Raw genomic sequence first — 18,251 nt, 5'->3', positions numbered from 1 at the left:
ATGTATTTCATCAGAACATTTTTATAACAGTGAAGCTGTCCTCAAACTGAAGATTGGTTTAAACACCACAGTTATTTTCTACGTGTGTGTCTATTGAAGACAATGTGATGTTCTCTTCCTCTGACCTTTGCACTCATTTTGCCCTACCAGTTCAAGAAGGACTTACAGTTTTACATTGACTCTGAACCATATTGTGACTTGTCATTTCTCACATTAACGAGTCATTGTTGTTGAGGTTCTATGGACATTGAGAACCTGATAATATGTACACATTCAATAGTTTATTATAACATTTCACACTGGTACACTTTACTGGTACACTTAGCACACACACACAGTCTAGATGAACTGGAACTGAACAGAACAGCATGTAGGAATAAAGATGTAAAAACAGTCAAAGATAATACACACATAGCTCACCACATATCGGTATCATTTAAATGGGTTGGACCAGCTTAACATCCTCACTTTGAAACATTTAAATAATTTTCTTAAAAAATACCTAGACCCATATAGTTTAGAAAATCATATTTTTTTTCTTTTCTCAGTCCGTTTGTCATTATATCTGCAGGCACATCAGCTGTTTGTAAGTAAAGAGTTTTTACAACTTTATTGGACACAGCTTACCTCATATAATGATGAACATCAATGTGCTTTGACCTCTAGCACTCTGATTATCATTATACAATGTGACACACTTACTATAGCTTACCACTTTCTTAAATTAATAGCCTCCTGACAAGCTTTGGAAAGAGCCCTATACGCAGCCACTGTACTAGAAAGAGCAATAGTCTTTACTTAGCTCTCTGCCAAGATGCTATAGAACCACATAGCTTAAAAATAAAACGAGTATGATTTTCTATCTAAAGAACAATCTGCATCTACATAACCACATAATTCTAAATTTGCTTTCCTAAACTTGAGAGCATAATTCTTGGTTTTCTTCAGGTATTTGAAAACTCACTTAGCACATTCCAATGTATTTCAGTATAAGAATTATTGAACTGGTTAAGTAGCTCACATTGAATGAGATATCAGGTCTTTTAAGAACCGATAAAACATTAAGCTACCTATTAGGGCTTGATAAGCTACACCATGAGTTTTAGTTTTGTCTTCATTTAGAAAATCAAGGATTATTTTCTATGTGGCAAAAGTAAGAGCACACTTCTAGTAGAAATAGACATGAATGTTCTTCCCCATATGATTCAAAATAGTGCAAACTAGATAAACTTACAGTTGCACCTTAAAAGATCTGCCTTTATGCTGTTAAAAGGCAAACTGAGCAACAAAACTACAGGTGGATTCCTTTAGTCATATTCGCTGCTAAGCCCATTGACAGAAGACTCAGCTTTAGATACTTTAGTGTGCAACTTGATAGGACATTGAATCACTGTGAGCACATGGACGCAGCATACTTGATAGAACAACAGAATATTAACAAAAATTATATGTTACTATTATTATGTGATACTAGCTGCTGTAATGGGTTATGAAGCAAGCATCTGGGTACACAGACTAAGGCTGGTGAAAGAGGTGCAGTTTGTAGTGTGCATGCAGCACAGGTTCTTCACCAAGATGATATGTGAACCATTTCAGGAATTGAGTCCTTTGTTTGTGGAGCACATTTAGTTCTTGGATAACCTCTGTCCATTACTTGTGGACAAAGATTACTGGTTTCCCGAAGGTATTTCTCCACTCGATAAAAAACATTGTTATCAGGACGATGACTTTGAGCATCAGATGCACCCAGCACCAAAAACATATTGATATATTCAGCATTTGCATACCCCATTGGGAAGACACCCTACAGAACTTGGCAAGACCAGTTATGATTTTGCACTGCATGGTTAGCAGAAACATGCATTCAGTTACAGGCTATTGTAATATAGTAAAATGATGTCCTGCTTATAAATGACGATAGATAGAGTACACATATAAAAAAAATAAAAAAGGATCCTGACAAATATTCGAACCATAGCTTCTTGGTTGATGTGGGCTTGGTATCCCAGCAGTGTACTGAACGAGCTACGACAGCTGGTATTGTAGTGCTGAGTCATATATATTCTTTTATGCATTGTTATGCACTGCACAATGTGACAATGTTTCCAAATTTCTGTTTTCATACATGTGTTTTCAAAATGCATCTGATATGATGTTGCTAGATAAACTTTTGTCTTGAATCTGAATGAGGAATCACCTGCCAACCTCCAAGTGTGCCATTTTCTCTTCATCCCGTATATTAAGATACTAGCCATTTCCCCATGGCTTCACTCATGAATGTCTTTGAGCGATGTATAGAACACATCTAGTCCTCACTTTCTTCATGTCCACCTATTCCTCCCCCCCCCCCCCCCCACCTCCCTGTCCACTTTATACTCCCACCTCTATCTGCCTATCTCCTCTACCTCTCTCTGTTCATATTCTCCTCCCTTCCCACTGTCCATATTATCCTCCTACAGCTCTGCACATCTCCTATTTCCCCTTCCTTTTCCAGCTGTCCAGTTCCCCTTTACACCTTCCACCTGCCTCCTGCATTTCCTCTTCCTCCTCCTTGTCCTTGTGTCCACTTGTCCTCCTCTCTCTGATTATCTCCTCTTCCACCTTTTCCTGTACATCACCTCTACCCCTCTCTCTGTTCATCCCCTCTTCACCCCTCAGTCTATCTATCACCTGTGGCCACTCTCTCTAACTGTCTTCTCTCTGTTCACCCTGTCTTGCCTCACTCTTCCTATCCATCTGCATCTGCACCAATCTCAGTACTACACCCATACAAAAGTAACTGTTGTACAGGGGAGACTACATGGCACAGGCTAAAAATACATGTTTTTTTCTCTACAACTGCTCATGTTGGAGTTAAGGGGTTATACAGCTCACAGTCTGCTCTTTGTGTGAAAAATTTCATTGAAATTGATCCACAAGTTTGGGAGATGATATAGGACATACTTATACACATAAATACAATCATACATACATTTATTTATACAGAGTGATTTTTCCACAATGTACATATTCTATGGATTGATTGATGAGAGGATATGGAGCAAAAAAGGTCTAATGAACTTATGTCTGGAAATTTAAGGTTTCCATGCCAGAGACAGTTTATTCAATCATATATTTTTACAGAGACTGTGCTCTAATACATGCTGTACCATGCAGCCACAGTTATCATATGTGTCAAAAATGGTTTCCATGTCCTCAATGTATGTGTGTATGTGCTGTAGCGTGTCTCCCTGGCCAGGATGCATCTAAACAGTGTCAGAGGTAGCATGAGTGTGCTGCTCCAGTGTTTCTACATATGCAATAGGCTCAGCATACACAAGACTTTTGACTCGTAACCAGAAATTGCTCTGGCTGAGATCAGTGAACAAGCAGGCCATGCAACTAGACCCTCTCATCTAATCCGTTGACCAGGGAAGACACAATCGAGGTGTGCCCATATGTTAACAGTGAACTGGGCTGGAGCACCATCATCTAGCAGCTACATAACCCTTAGAATCATCAGTGGCACTTCTTCCAGCAGGGGAGGCAAAGTCACCCACAAGAAACAGATAGTTCTAGCCTGTTAGGTGATGTGGAAGGAAGATTGGTCCCAAAATACAGTCACCAATTAGCCCAGCCCCCACATTCTGGCTGCACTGATGCTATTGATCTGCTGTCACCATACCATGAGGGTTCTGCATACTATCCCACAGATGATGGTCTTATCAGTGAATAGGATGAATGACACAAATCCCAGAATTGTGTTTGCCTCGTGAAGAAACCCATGACAAAACTGCTCCCAATGTGGATAATCTGTCACCAGTAAGTTCTGTACATGCTGTAAGTAATAAGTGTAGTAACAATTGTCATGGAGAATGTTCCACACAGTTTTCTGGCTTACCCTGTAGTGGCTGGAAAAGTGGTACTGACATGGTGGTCACCTTCTACAGTGTTCATGACATTTTCCTCCAAGTCTGGTGTCCAAACATTTTGGGTACATCCTTTGGGTACATCTACTACTGTACAGCTACATTATTGATGACAAACACCTGGAGACAGCATCTTCCCTAAAATATCTAGGTGTAACTATCCAGAGCGACCTTAAGTGGGATGACATTATAATACAGGTAGTGGGAAAAACAGACATCAGACTCAGATTCATCAGAAGAACCTTAAGGAAATGTTACTCATCCATGAAAGAAGTGTCTTTTAAGGTGCTTGTATGCCAGATTCTTGAGTATAGTTCATCTATCTGGGATCCCTATGAGATAGGACTGATAGAGGGGATAGAGAAGATCCAACAAAGATAGGTCTCCTTGTACAACCTTGTTGTTGCCATTTGCCTTTCCAATTTTAATACAGATCCATTGTGTACAACGCTGTATCTCATCCACTACTAGGTGAGTCAGCAAGAGAAGTGAATCAGACACAACATTACCAATTACTATCGCAGAAGTGGGTGCTAGGGCATGATGTATGAGGCACAGTACAAGTGTCTAGGAGGAAACAATGCATAGCAGAGGCTGTATGGTACAGCACATATTAGACTGCAGTATCTGTAACAAAGTCTGATTGAATAAATGGTCTCTAGCATGGAAACCATGCATTTCAGACATAAGTTCATTAGACCTTTTTTGTTCTGTATTACCTCACTGATCAGTGCCTAGTGCTTGTACACAGTGGAAAAAAATCACCCTGTATATAGACTAGCCGTTCCCCTGTGGCTTAGCTCGCATAAATTTTCGACACATATTGCTCACAACTCCTCCTCCCCCTCTCTGTATCCACCTCTTCCTTCCCTTTTCTCTCTCTCTCCTCTTCATTCTCCCAGTCCCTGCAAGACATGCCAATACGACTCACACAACATACCTTACCCCTGTCTCTCAGTTCACCTCGCCCTTCCTCCCACTCTCTTTGCCATCTCGCCCTCCCCCTCCCTCTATCATCCCCTCATGCCCCCCTCTGTGCCCTCCTTTCTTTCCTCACATGCCCTATCCATCTTCACTGCCCCCTTTTTCAGCTTTACATCTGTTCCTGTTATGTTTGATATGTGTAAAGTGGAGTGTATGTATGTCTGGAATGTCCTCCCGAACCTCTGGTTTGATATAAACTAAATTTGGTACAGGAACATGAGGCATCTTGTGTATCAGCGCTGAGCAGTTTGTGACCTCCTAGCTCCAATGTGAGTGGAGATATGGGTAAGACTTTTTTTTATATTTATTTTAAGTCCCCTGGTGTATAAGCCGCCCTGCACACCAGATGTGACATATGGCAATAGCACTGGGCTCCTTTAAGGGCCTGCTTTGCATTATGGCCTGTACATCAGGGGCAAACAAACAGTTTTTCAGCTTCTGATGCATAGTTTGCCCTGCATGACGAACGTGTTGTGGGAGTTGTATCAGACTGCTTTATTCTTCTTGTTTCAAATGGGCCTACTTTGGACCAAGCTTGTTTAACTGTTGGGCTTTGATCTTTGCCGAGTACTGTTGTATCCTCTGTTGGTATAACTCCTTCCTTTCTTCTGTCCAGGGGGTACCTTTTCTTCAGGGCTTTTCCTGAAATCCTTGGACTTCCTTCAGGATGTGTCTAGCAGACTATCTGTTCTGGAGATCAGTTATTCCCAGTTCTTTAATGTCCTTCTTGGCTTCTGTCGGCCAAGTGGTGTGAACCTTCTTGTTTTGCCAGAAGGTGAACAAACGGTTGGTCAATCTGTTTGGAGGCAATCTTGCAACATGGCTATAGAAAGCTACCCTTCGTTTATTTGCACAGTCAGAGAGCCTTTCCATATGTTCGTAGAGCTCTGAGTTATGCTGCCTTCTGAATTCCCCAATTTCTTCTGCCGGGCCTAGGATCTTCCTGAGGATTCTCCTCTCTCTGACTTCCAATTTCTCCATGAGACTTCTACAGTTCATAGAAAGACATTCCATAGGATACAGGGCTTCTGGTCATATGACTGTAGCACTTAAGTTTCAGGTTGCGTGACAGGCATTTCTTGTTGTAGGTGTTCATAGTCAATTGATAGGCTAGTTCCAACTTGTTGACTCTCATGAATAATGACAATTTTTCTGATAAGCTGGGTTCAATCCATTTGCCAAGATACTTAAATTTCTCAGCCCTTTTGATCTTTCCCTGGTCTACTAACATCTCTTTATTTGATTCTTTGATGTTGGTGAAGAACTCTGTTTTCTCAAGCGACATTTGAAGACACACTTTGGCTGCCTCTTTTCTGAGACAGTTTACCTGCAATGTTGCCATTTCAAGAGACTCAGCAATCAATGTCATGTCATCTTCAAAAGCCAGGCAATCTACAATCAGTCATTCATTCTTATGGCCTAGGTAGACACCACTCTGGACACCCAAATTGGTCAGTTCTTTGTGCCATTCTCTCACAACGAGGTCACAGTTGACTGCTTTATTGAACTGTATTGCAACTTCTACACATGCCAAAGATTATGGCTGGGGACATGTTGAGAAGGATAGAGGAGCAGATGGACAGATCAGGGGGGAAAAGGGAAAGGGCAGAAAGAGGGGAGAAATGTCAGATGCATGAGGCAGACAACAAGTGTTGAGTGGTAGTGGGCAGGTGGAAATGGAAGAAGGGAAGGCAGAGATGTTAAGAGAGAGGGGGAAGAGAATATGGTCAGAGAGATTGGGAAGGAAGATCTAGTCAGAGATAAAGTAACAGAGAGAGGGGAGAGGAGGAGTTAGATAGAGGTTGGAGCATGAAGTGAACAGACAGAGGGAGGAAAATGTGGACACAAGAGTTGGGAGGGGGGGGGGGGGGGGGGGGGGGGGAGGAGGAGTCGTGTTCAGTATATATGATGCAGCCACAACAGGACTCTGGAATGGTTCCATTCAAGAATAATCACCACACATGTGAAGACATTTATCCTACCGGGAGGTGAGACGTACTTTCCTGTTTCATAGAGAGCACTCAGCCACTGACATATCGACAATCGCACCCGCTCTTGCACTTCCTCATATGACTGAAACTGCTACCCTTCAGCCTGTCAAAGATGTGAAAATCAAGTGATTGAACAATCCAGTCTGTACAGTTGATGTTGCAGCATTTTTGAACAAATTGCTGAAGTGTGGCTTTTGTCTGGTTGACAGTGTGGTTGCAGGCATAATTGTACAATAGCATGCTTCATTTGCTTGTCAAGTTGCGCAATGCTGTGAAGACACTTTGCAGAAACTGCAATACGCCATAAAGTCAAAATGCCCTGGAATGCTGTTGGGTAGAATCATCCTGGAGCTATTAAGCAAAGTGTTACTGAAGAGTCTTACCCTGAAAGAAATTATTGAAGACTCAACAGTTGTGTTGTGCAATTATGAAGTAGCACTTATATGTTACAAGAATCGTGTAGGTAAATCAAGAGCAAACATACTGCTGTAATACACCATTTAATCATGGAGCAAGTAATTGATGGAATAATTAACTTTCAATGCATTTTGATGGATTAAAATCAAGCAGGCTTGCTAACAAAGCAAGTGAATCAGAATATTTATTAATGCCTTGTAACAAAATGTTAGTCAGGATGATGTACAAGATTAGAGTTTCCAATTAGGTATCATTCCAAGGTAGAAGGGAAGGTGGAGGATGTTCTAGAGCTACTTTGTTTGTTCTGCTTTTGTGTCTGGGTTGTTTGAAAATATATTGAATAACCAAGAAGCATTTGGTCTGTTAAAAAGAAGTTTAGTCACTCTGCTCCATGATTCACATAGTTTTTTTTCAGTAAATATTAATGTGTGTAATACAACTGTTTATTCTACCCAAACAATAAAAAAAGGAAGTGAAATGACATAGTCATGTTCACAACTGTCAGTACTCATTAACACAGTACTAGAAATGAAAACTGTGTCACTGTGTTGCTTCTAGCAGTAAATCTCTGTTGTGTAGTTGGTGGGCTCTCTAGAGCTGACAGTATTTAACAGGAGTACTCTAAGAACTTCAATGTAACAAAACAGCAAAATTGTTATTACAGTTAAATGACAGAGTCAGTATGAAATATCTTGATTGTAAAATCTGTTGTTACACACACTATTTAAATTCTTCAGTTCTAGCAGAAACTGTGATCAGCAGAAATAATGGGACATAATGACATACTGAATAAACATTATTAGAATTTTTCCATTTCATATTCTTTGTAAATAAAGTGAATCTGTGTGAGTGGTTGAGATTTTACAGATCATAGCGGTTGCTTGAACAGCAGGCACAGTACTGCAGTGATTTCACCATCACTTTAGCACTGCAGTGATTTCACCTTCAGTTCATTTTAGCTTTTTTAGTAGCTACAAGATGGATATATTATTCTATCAATTAATGGCTATCAAATATCCCCCTCAGTCCCATGAGACTATCCTTCTGCCATGTTACAGAATGTAGCTGTTTTCTTCAAAATCTCTTGGGGGGTGGTGCTTTATTGAGTGTTTGCTAACATACACTTATTGTCAAACAATTTACAAACTCATAATATCCTGTTCTGAACCATCACATCAGAGACAAGGGTGTCATCACGAGTGCTCCAGGGAACTGTGATAGGTGTGCTATTATTTTCTATATAAGTAAATGGTCTGGTGGACAGGATGGGCAGCAGTCTGCATTTGTATGCTGGTGATGCAGTTTAGTGACAGTAGGAGGACACAAAAGACTTACACAAAACTTCTAGTTGGTGTGATGAATGAGTGCTAGCTATAAATATAGAAAAACGTAAGTTAATATGGATGAGTAGGAAAAAGAAACCCAATGTTTGGACATAGTATTAGTAGTGCCCTGCTTTATACAGGCATGTCATTTAAGTATCTTGACATAACACTGCAAAGCAATATGAAATGGAATGAGCATGTAGTAGGAAAGACTTCAGATTATTGGGAGAATAGTAGGAAAGTGTGGTTCATCTGTAAAGGAGACTGCTTATAGGATACTAGTGCACCCTGTTCTTGAGTACTGCTCAAGTGTTTGGAGTCTGCACCAGATCAGATTAAAGGTGGACATTGAAGTGATTCAGAGGTGGGCTGCTAGATTTATCACTGGTAGATTCAAACAAGATGCAAGGATTGTGGGAAACTCAAATGGGAATCCCCGGGGGAAAGGCAACATTCTTTCAAGGAAAATTATTGAAGATGTTTAGATACAAGGTATTCGAAAGCACAGAATAATTCTGCTGCCACCAACATGCATTTCACATAAGGACCAAAAAGATAAAATATGAGAAATTACGGTGCTCATAGAGGCATATAGGCAATAATTTTTGACTTGCTCTGTTTGTGAGTGGAAGAGGAAAGGAAATGAGTATTAGTGGTACAGGCTACCCTCTGCCATGCAGTACATGGTGGTCATCAATCACCCTCTGTGCAGATACCTTCAGCTTCCCTTTAGTCTTTCTAGTGGTGTTCTTATGCAGGGAGTAAAATCTATGGATTTCAAAGGTCATTAGTGTTCATTCATCTCATCAGCACGTCCCGTCCATACTAGCCACTTGCTTCTCATCAAGCCTACAATGTTTGGTTTGTTGCAGATTTCATCCAGCTCACAATTTTGTTGGATCCTAAATTCTCCAGTCATCTCATCCTGAAACAGGTCTTGTAAGTTCCTTAAGACGTTTTGCTCAAAAATGAGGACATTATGTCTTTTTTTCGAACACTCCCAAGTTTTGCAACCATACATCCATTAGGGTTGGATCAGTGTTTTGTACAGCTGGAGCATGAAATTCCTTGAGAGGTTGCAAGATTTAAATAGCTGACTCAGACTGAAATATGCTTGGTTTGCAGCTTGGATCCTTGCTTTGATTTCTGCCTTACCCAATGCATCCTCTGTAAATACAACCACCAGATACTTAAAATTATGAACCCTTTTGTGTGATTGGGTTGCAACTACCAGAGGCTGCAGAGGGTATTGTGAACAGCCACGAGTCCTGCCCATCAGCAGATACTTGGCTTTTGATTGATTGACAAAGAGGCTGATTCTGCTCACTGTAGCCTCCACATTGTCATTCATCCATGTCAGGCCTTCCTTAAATCTTGACAACAGGGCCACATCATTGAGAAATGCAATCTGCCTTCATCCACCCAAATTTCTCATGGAAATCCTCCCTCATTATCTTTTTGAACACTAGGTTGAAAAACGTCACTGACATATCATCTCTTTGTATCAACCCTGTGTTTATGTAAAAGCTCTCCATGACTTGGTTCCCAAGCTTCAGTGCAACAAGCCTGAACTAGGCCGACAAGTCTCTTGGCTATTCCAAACTTGGTTAGGCAATTTATCTGGCCCTTCTGGTGGATGCAGTCATATGTCTTCTTCAGTTCTATGAAGAGCACGTGCAGGTCTTCACCATACTCTCAAATCTTCACAGATCTTCTTGGTGAGCTGTTGCAACACATAGTTGTTGTTTTTTTCTAGTCAAACAGCCTTTTCTGAAACTGCCTGATGTTCACCTATCACTTCTTCTGCAGCCAGCTGCATTCTATCCTGTATACAGTTGTACAAGGTGTTATCAGGCATTCAGGAGGGTGATGTTTCTGTAGTTTGTGCAGTCTTTTTTGTCACTTTTCATGTGTATAGTGCAGATGACCACTGTCTTCTGATCTTCTGCGATCACCTCCAAAATCCAGATCCTCTTGAATAGTTGGTGAATTTTCTTGCATAGTCTCTCTTCTCCTGCTTCAATGACATCTACCTGGATTCTATCTTCTCCTGGACTTCAGTTCTTCTTCTGTTTCATTAATTTCAATTTTAAATGAAAATTATGAAATCAATATTAGGAAGATGTGCAGGCATGTCCCTATAGCTGACACAATCTATTATATTCTATAAGGCAGTAACCAGGCACTGATGAAACAATTTCAGTGTATTAGATAATGTTTAGATAAATCTCTCTGACTAACTTTGACCAGTGAGATTGGCTGAGGCCAGAGGACTCCTCACTTTCAATAACTCAAAGTTGGGTGTAGTTCTCATAGCAGACTGTGCTTAACAGCAGTTGAAATCAGTTAGGACCCTTAAGCTTACAGTTTTCAAGTCTTCATATAACTGAAGTTTATTAACTCAAACCTGGCACCAACCAATGTTGTTTCATTGTAATCACCTACATCATTAACATATCATCCATTATTCTTTAGTACTAAATCATTATGTGGAGTATTTACATTCCCAAATTATCTACTGTGAATATTGTATCCATAATTGAATGTCTTCTGCTGCTCATAGTTCCATGGTGGATGGTAAACAGGAAGATGCCAAATGCATGCATCCATCTATCACTGCTATCCTGGCTGCACGCCTTTATTTGTCCAAAGTTTAGGGCCTCTGGAAAATTATCCAAACAAACTACAAGCAGTAACATCTTAATATAAATCATCCTAGGTTAATTACTCAAAATACCTCTGAAAGAAATTGTTTCAAGCCAGACTCAATTGTATGTTACTCTAATGTCATATTTGGTGTCATTCCCAACATCATTTATACACACAAATTTGTGTCCTCACAACAGGTCAGCGCCATAACATGTTAATAGTTATACTACTTTGAAAAGTCACAGATTATATATAGCTATTAAAAACAGCAACAAAATGGCAGGGATGGGAAGCAGCACCCTTATTATACTATCTTCCACATTGGCAACATAAGATGAACAAAGCAGGAATTTCTTCTTTCTTTTAAAAACTCTTAGTCGGCTTTCGGTCACACCACATTCGAAACTGATTTCATTGTTGGCTGCAAGTTCTTGTGCCTAGTCCCCAAGTCTAAAAGAATTAAAGACAGATATACAAATATTACTTGTGTTTGCCATTCTTTATGCTGGGATGTGATTTAGGTGCAACAGGCATTCTGCCACAAATTTTCAATTTTTTTCATGATTTATTAACCATGTATAGCTCATATTTTTTTCATTACAGATGGAAATACAAAGGTATGTAAAGCATAGCATATGTTCTGTAACCAATAAACAACACAGTTTAATACAGATGACATATCATATCTCAGGATGTGTAAACTTCCCACACCAAGTCTCATTTCACAGAAACATTATGTTTCACAAACTGTGTGAGAAACTTCATGAAAGCTCCCATTTGTTTGTTTTTTTCCCCCACATTAAATTTTAATTTATCTCCAGTTTTGACATCTGTGTTATATGGTTTAATTCATTAACATTGCAGGATTTAAAAGAAGCACTGATAACAGTTGTGGGAGATGTTCTGGTGGCTGCTGCATGTGTTGCTTACCTTGGGGCATTTACAAACAATTATCGCATAGAGCTAGTTCAAAAGTGGGTCGAACATATCATGGCTTTGGAGATTCCTGCATCTGAGGTTTTCAGGTAAGTTTGATACCATTCTCTCTTGAATACATTACACAAATCACACTATCAAATTTGCTTCGAGAAATTCATCTCCAAGTGGTTTGGAATACATAAAAAACTGATTTATCCATAAAAGTACAAGCATTATTTCCTCAGTGAAAAATTTAATTTGTAACAAATAACAAACAGTGAATTACTGAATTGTATCACAAAGGAACTGAATAAATCAAGATGCCAATGCAGGAGATGCTCTGCAGTAAGCAGCAACTAATTGTTAATTCATTCACTGCATGGATCCTAGCAGAACTTCTTTCAAGACTTAAAATGTGACAACTGAAGCTCAATGAAAACCAAATGTGAGTGAGGAGCGTGATGTGAGAAGTGCTCAATGAATTTCAAAGTAAAATTTTGCCAACCTGTTACTTCCATAAACACTTCCATATTCTTGCAACTGACTATGATTAAATGTAACTAATTACCAGAAAGGCATGTGTTCTGAAAACTCCGAACAGTAGGAATGTAGAAAAGTCTACAACTATTGATTACCTAACACATAAGTTGCTCTAATAATGATTGGATACATTAACAACAATGGGCATTATTTATGTGGGAGCTCCAATGAATATGCCAGCCATCACAAAAATCTGACTGGTCAATTACAATTTTACCCAACACTTTAGAATTATTTAAAATCAGAACTGAGTGACGTATTGTCTCACACAATGTGATAATGATCAAGCACCATAACCTCACAATATCATTTACTGTCAGTATGTTTCTCCAGATAATCAAACTTCATTACCAAAAAACATAACTGCTAATTATAAATGACATCACACTTACTAGCAATATAATACGGTAACACCAAACATACAAGAGCCAAGATTGAAACAGAAAATTACTAAATATAAAAAATTGAATAACATAACTGATTTGGAATATAAAATTTACTATAGTTTTGTCAGACTCACTGCTTGCAAAACTTCATTAACTTCAGTTTTTTTTTTTTTTTTTTTTTTTTTTTTTTTTTTTTTTTTTTTTTAAGTTTATTGAACCTGTTGAAGTACCAGATTCATTAACAGCTTTGGTTAACCACCAAGAATGATTTCATCATAGTAACAGAAATATTTTACTTTACTTTATGGTACATTTAATATTTATATTTTAAAGTATTTCCTTGTTGTTTTAACAATGTGATAGTCAGCTGTTTGGATGATAGGACGTGTGGATCTTGCTTGTGGTAATGATGATCTGAGTTATTGTAGGAATAGGATTTTGTGCTTATGCACACAATATATTGTCCACTGGGTACTTCTACAGCACTGGCAACTCTTTCATTGTTCTAATTCTCTGAGATGGTGCAGCCTTACTTAAGGTGAAGCTGCTGACACAACATAATATTTCAATGGCAACAATAGCATTAGTGAAGGTTCCCCTTCCAGCTGTGGATAATTTTTAATATGAAACAATGGAAACTCCAGGTAGGGATATCAACAATGTAGGAAAAGATAGATAGCTGCTTATTGTAAAGAAGACATATTAAGTTGCAGGCAGGCACAATTAAAAGAGACTTACATAAAGCTTTCAGCCACTTCCTTCATCAGCAAAAGAGAAACACACCATTCATACATACAAGCAAGCACACCTGATGCACATGCAAGCAGTAATCTGGCGGGAGCAGTGAAGGGGGAAGGGAAAGGGTAAAGGGAAGGGCAAGGGCAAGGGGAAGAGGAAGGGACAGTAGTGCACGTATGGGGTGGGGAGACTAATACATCTGGTGGAGTGTGCAGGGACTTGAATGCCAACAGGCACAGCATCAGGCTGTTGTGGGGCAGGGTTATGGGACAGGGAGGTGGGGTAAAATGGAGTGAAAAATGAGAAAAGTGGAGAAAGAGGGGTAGGTGGACTGGTAGTGGATAGTGAACAAAAAACTGTAGGAGATGAGAATGTTGGGCTCTGACTGCACCTAACTGCCCTACCCTGTATACACCTTGTCCTAGGGTGCTCCCCAGCAGCGCTTCACTGTGTCCCACCCCTACCCTGCGATCCTTCCCCCCTTTCCACGCCAGCCTCCTCCTTACCCCCACCAGTTGCCATTCTCATCATGCATTGCTGCTGTTACTCACAGTGTGGCTTCACCAGCCAGAGGCTGCAGTCACATTTGTGTGTGTTGTGTTTGTCTGAGTGTGTGTGTGTGTGTGTGTGTGTGTGTGTGTGTGTGTGTGTGTGTGTGTGTGTGTGTGTGTCATCTATTTTTGACAAAGGCCTTATTGGCCTGAAGTTTATATTGTGACAGACTTTTTGTTGTGCCTGTCTGCAACTCAACACCTCTGCTATATGGTGAGTGGCAACTTTCCTTTTCTTAATATTGTCAACATATAGTATACTCTTATATGGTGTGTAACTGGATAAGTCATTAACACAGACAATGAACAAGAAAGGTCCAACAACAGAGTCTTGTAGTGTTCCTCTTTTTATTGCGAATATTGCTGATCTCTGCTTATTTACATAAACAATGTCTGCTTGTGTCTGTGTATGTGCGGATGGATATATGTGTGTGTGCGAGTGTACACCTGTCCTTTTTTCCCCCTAAGGTAAGTCTTTCCGCTCCCGGGATTGGAATGACTCCTTACCCAGCTCCTTAGGCAGCTATTGCTTTTGCCTACAGCTGTTTTCACTTTGCAGTTGATCAAAAGTACTGACACTTATCAGGGTTCCTTAAGTTGACTCAACTGTGGGGGTCTTTAGTAGTAAAGGGTGAAAGTATTACAACTTAACATATGATGCGGCAATTTGTTAAACACGTCAGTATTTATGATCTCTTGAACTTTGCTTTATAAAAGAGGTGATAAGTTATCGAGAAAATCTTTGGACTGTCTGGAGATAGAGATGGAATCCAAGCTCTTTCAATTTGTCCTTGGATACTTACCCACTGAACCACAGGTCCCATTCTTTGAAATCCACCTCATCTCATTTGTTCCTCATTCTCATCTCCCTCTCTTCATCACACACACACACACACACACACACACGCACGCACGCACGCACGCACACACACACTTTTTTTAAAAAAATATGAAAGGATTAATAGGTGGGTACTGTAACTGTGAGCTAAACACATTCTGTGAAATTACCTTCATCTAGTACTCTGTTTCACAGTGAGAGAAGTAGCATTTTCATTTCCCTTGCAATACATTTGATAATGAAATTTCTGGGTCAGAAGTAGTTATCTGTTTTGGAATTGCTTAGTTTGTTTATCAATTTGTAGATGTAATTTAAAGTGATAGGTATTGAAGCAAATTTCTCACTACTTGTGTGTTTTACACGAGTGAGCAGGGTTCTTACATTTAAAGTAGAATAGAGATAGATAAATAAAGTAGAGTGAGGTTGCTGGCAGTATTTAAAAATGTTTGTTAAGAGTATCGCAGTCAAACGAGATCTTTTTCTTTTATTGGTATTAGTAGAGGGAGACCAAGAGATGAATACACTAAACAGATACAGAAGGATGTAGGTTGCAGTAGGTACTGGGAGATGAAGAAGCTTGCACAGGATAGAGTAGCATGGAGAGCTGCATCAAACCAGTCTTTGGACTGAAGACTACAACAACAACAACATTAATTAATAGCAGGCTGTTTTATATTTATTTTATGATTCACAATATGCTCATCATTAGCACAACTCTTAACATTTCTTATGTCAGAGCTGAGCAGTTCCCTCAAATTTATGTAATTTTCCTTCCCCCTATCACTTTCATAAGACTTAGCTTACAGAATGAGTAGTAGTATTCTGAGTTTATTAAGTTGTAGAGTGTATCACTTGTTGATATGATGCTCCTATGTGAAATATTAGAACAGTATCTTTTTGTAATAGTAAGGTATGTCTTTTTTACTTTTGTGCTTAATCTCTGTCACAAGAATGGAAAAGCGTTTATCACTTTTTTATTATTAAAAAAGTGATATTATTATAAAAGACAAAACCATTTCCTTCAACTGATTAATTATATTATTTATATTGGATTCCCCCCCCCCCCTCTCCAGGATTTTGTATGTCACTTGTTTTTCTTTCATGTAACGCTGCTTGATAAGCTGTAGTGTATTGTAAGAAGGCCTTTACTCTGACAATTGTAACTCATTCTCTCTCAAAAATTGGAATGTATTCTTGTAAATATTAAGCTACTAGTAAGATTGTTATTTAATATAATATATACAAAGAAAAGCAGCACAAATGGTCACCGATCTGTTTGATCCATGGAAAAACAACAAGTAAAACTGAACCGGAAGACACTTGAAGATAGATGGTAGAAGCCTACTAGCAAAATTTCAAGAACCAGTATTAAGTGAAGAATCCAGGAGTACACTACAGCTCCCAAAGGAAATGTTACACTATTTACAATCTGGCCAGAGGCATTTAAGCAGTCATTCCTCCCACAGTCCACCATGAAGGGAACAGGAAGAAACCCTAATACATTGTAGAGTCAGAAGTACCTGTTGCCATGCACTTCATAGTGGTTTGCAGAGCATAGACGTAGATTTAACATCAGCAGCACCCATCTGTATAGCAACTTTCCTTTTAAATTAGTACATTATACTAAGTATCTATGTGTTGTTCATGTGTTGTTTGACACTTTTATGGCCTTGAAAGTTTTCATTCTAAGTGGATGAATGAATGTATAAATGCACATCCATTGATTGTAGAAAATAATAAGCTCATTCCATATTACTGAAGGGTGTATGAATCACAATACATGAGTGAGGAATATAAACTCCTTATATCTACAACAAAGACTAACTAAGTCCAAACAAAATTACATTCCACATAATTATCAAACAAATGTACAGTTAATTTTTCTACCTAATATTTATTTTGCTTCTTGTGCTGCATTTTCTGTATGGGATATAATGTAATGACTTTATGGCAGATTCTTTACATTTGTAATGTTTTGAACTTCACTTGTCTCTGAGTGTAATTTACTCAACATACTAAACTCCATATTTACAATAAAAGTAGGTGCACTTTGATTTTTTAATGCCAGGAAAGATTTATCACCAAAAGATCAAATCGTATAGACTTAATGTGTACTACTAATATGAAATATGTATTACTTCAATACAAATGTTAACTGTTGTCATTCATATTCCACAGTTTAATCAATGTTCTGGCAGATCCATTTGAAATAAGACAGTGGAATGTCTATGGATTGCCACGTGATAATGTCTCAACAGAAAATGCAATAATGGTCACTAAAGGCAGTAGATGGCCTCTGATGATTGATCCTCAAGAACAGGTATTTTATACAGCCTCTTATTGAAATTTTTCTGTCCACTCAACTTTTGTTTCATGTTGTTGGGAAATTAACACATCCAATAAAAATAGCTATTAAGCTGCTTCAGCTTTGTATGTCTCCTTAATTAACTATGTAAATATTTTCAGTTTGTTCCTCTGATGAAGCTGGTACTGTGAATGCCAAATATTATAGAAACAAATATTGATTCAAATATAATATACGATTGATTCGAATATAACACAAGGCACAGAGTGCCCTGGATGCAAGTTAATTTTTTACTTGGCCCTACTCCTATTTAAAAAGTATATCAGTGTCAGTATCAGATACTAAACCTAAGTTGGATGGTACAAATGTTTCCCAATTGCACTATAGTCACTGAAGCAGATTTTAAGTGACCAGGAACAGGATCATAAGTGGCAAATGCAAGTTTTGCACTATTCAGTTTTAAGAACTCTGTCTGAAAATTACCAAGAACAAGTACTTCATATTGGCACAACTTTTCTCAAAAAATTGTTTGCTCAGTCACTCAAATACTTTGATACCTATTCGTCTTCTTTTTTTATTTGCAGTGTTGGATTTATTCAGTGAGAACTTTGGGTAAGTATTAACTTCTTCTGCCTCTCCATTAGCATAATATGCTGAATTCAAGAGCCTCTGTTATCTACAACTCGTCAGGTTACCCCTAT

At 38.8% G+C, this 18,251-nt stretch overlaps 1 protein-coding gene across 1 annotated transcript in view; it reads left to right on the top strand.

The window, feature by feature from the left end:
- Positions 1-18,251, top strand: part of LOC126365881 (dynein axonemal heavy chain 6) — a 1,020,408-nt gene that overhangs the window by 723,415 nt on the left and 278,742 nt on the right. Inside the window, exons 50-51 of the mRNA XM_050008578.1 lie at positions 12,139-12,299; positions 17,424-17,565. Coding sequence (XP_049864535.1) covers positions 12,139-12,299; positions 17,424-17,565 — 303 coding nt within the window. The remainder of the gene's footprint in view (positions 1-12,138; positions 12,300-17,423; positions 17,566-18,251) is intronic.

The sequence above is a fragment of the Schistocerca gregaria genome, chromosome 4 (assembly GCF_023897955.1).
Source record: "Schistocerca gregaria isolate iqSchGreg1 chromosome 4, iqSchGreg1.2, whole genome shotgun sequence".
Classification (NCBI taxonomy): domain Eukaryota; kingdom Metazoa; phylum Arthropoda; class Insecta; order Orthoptera; family Acrididae; genus Schistocerca; species Schistocerca gregaria.
This window is presented reverse-complemented; position numbering and strand designations above follow the sequence as displayed.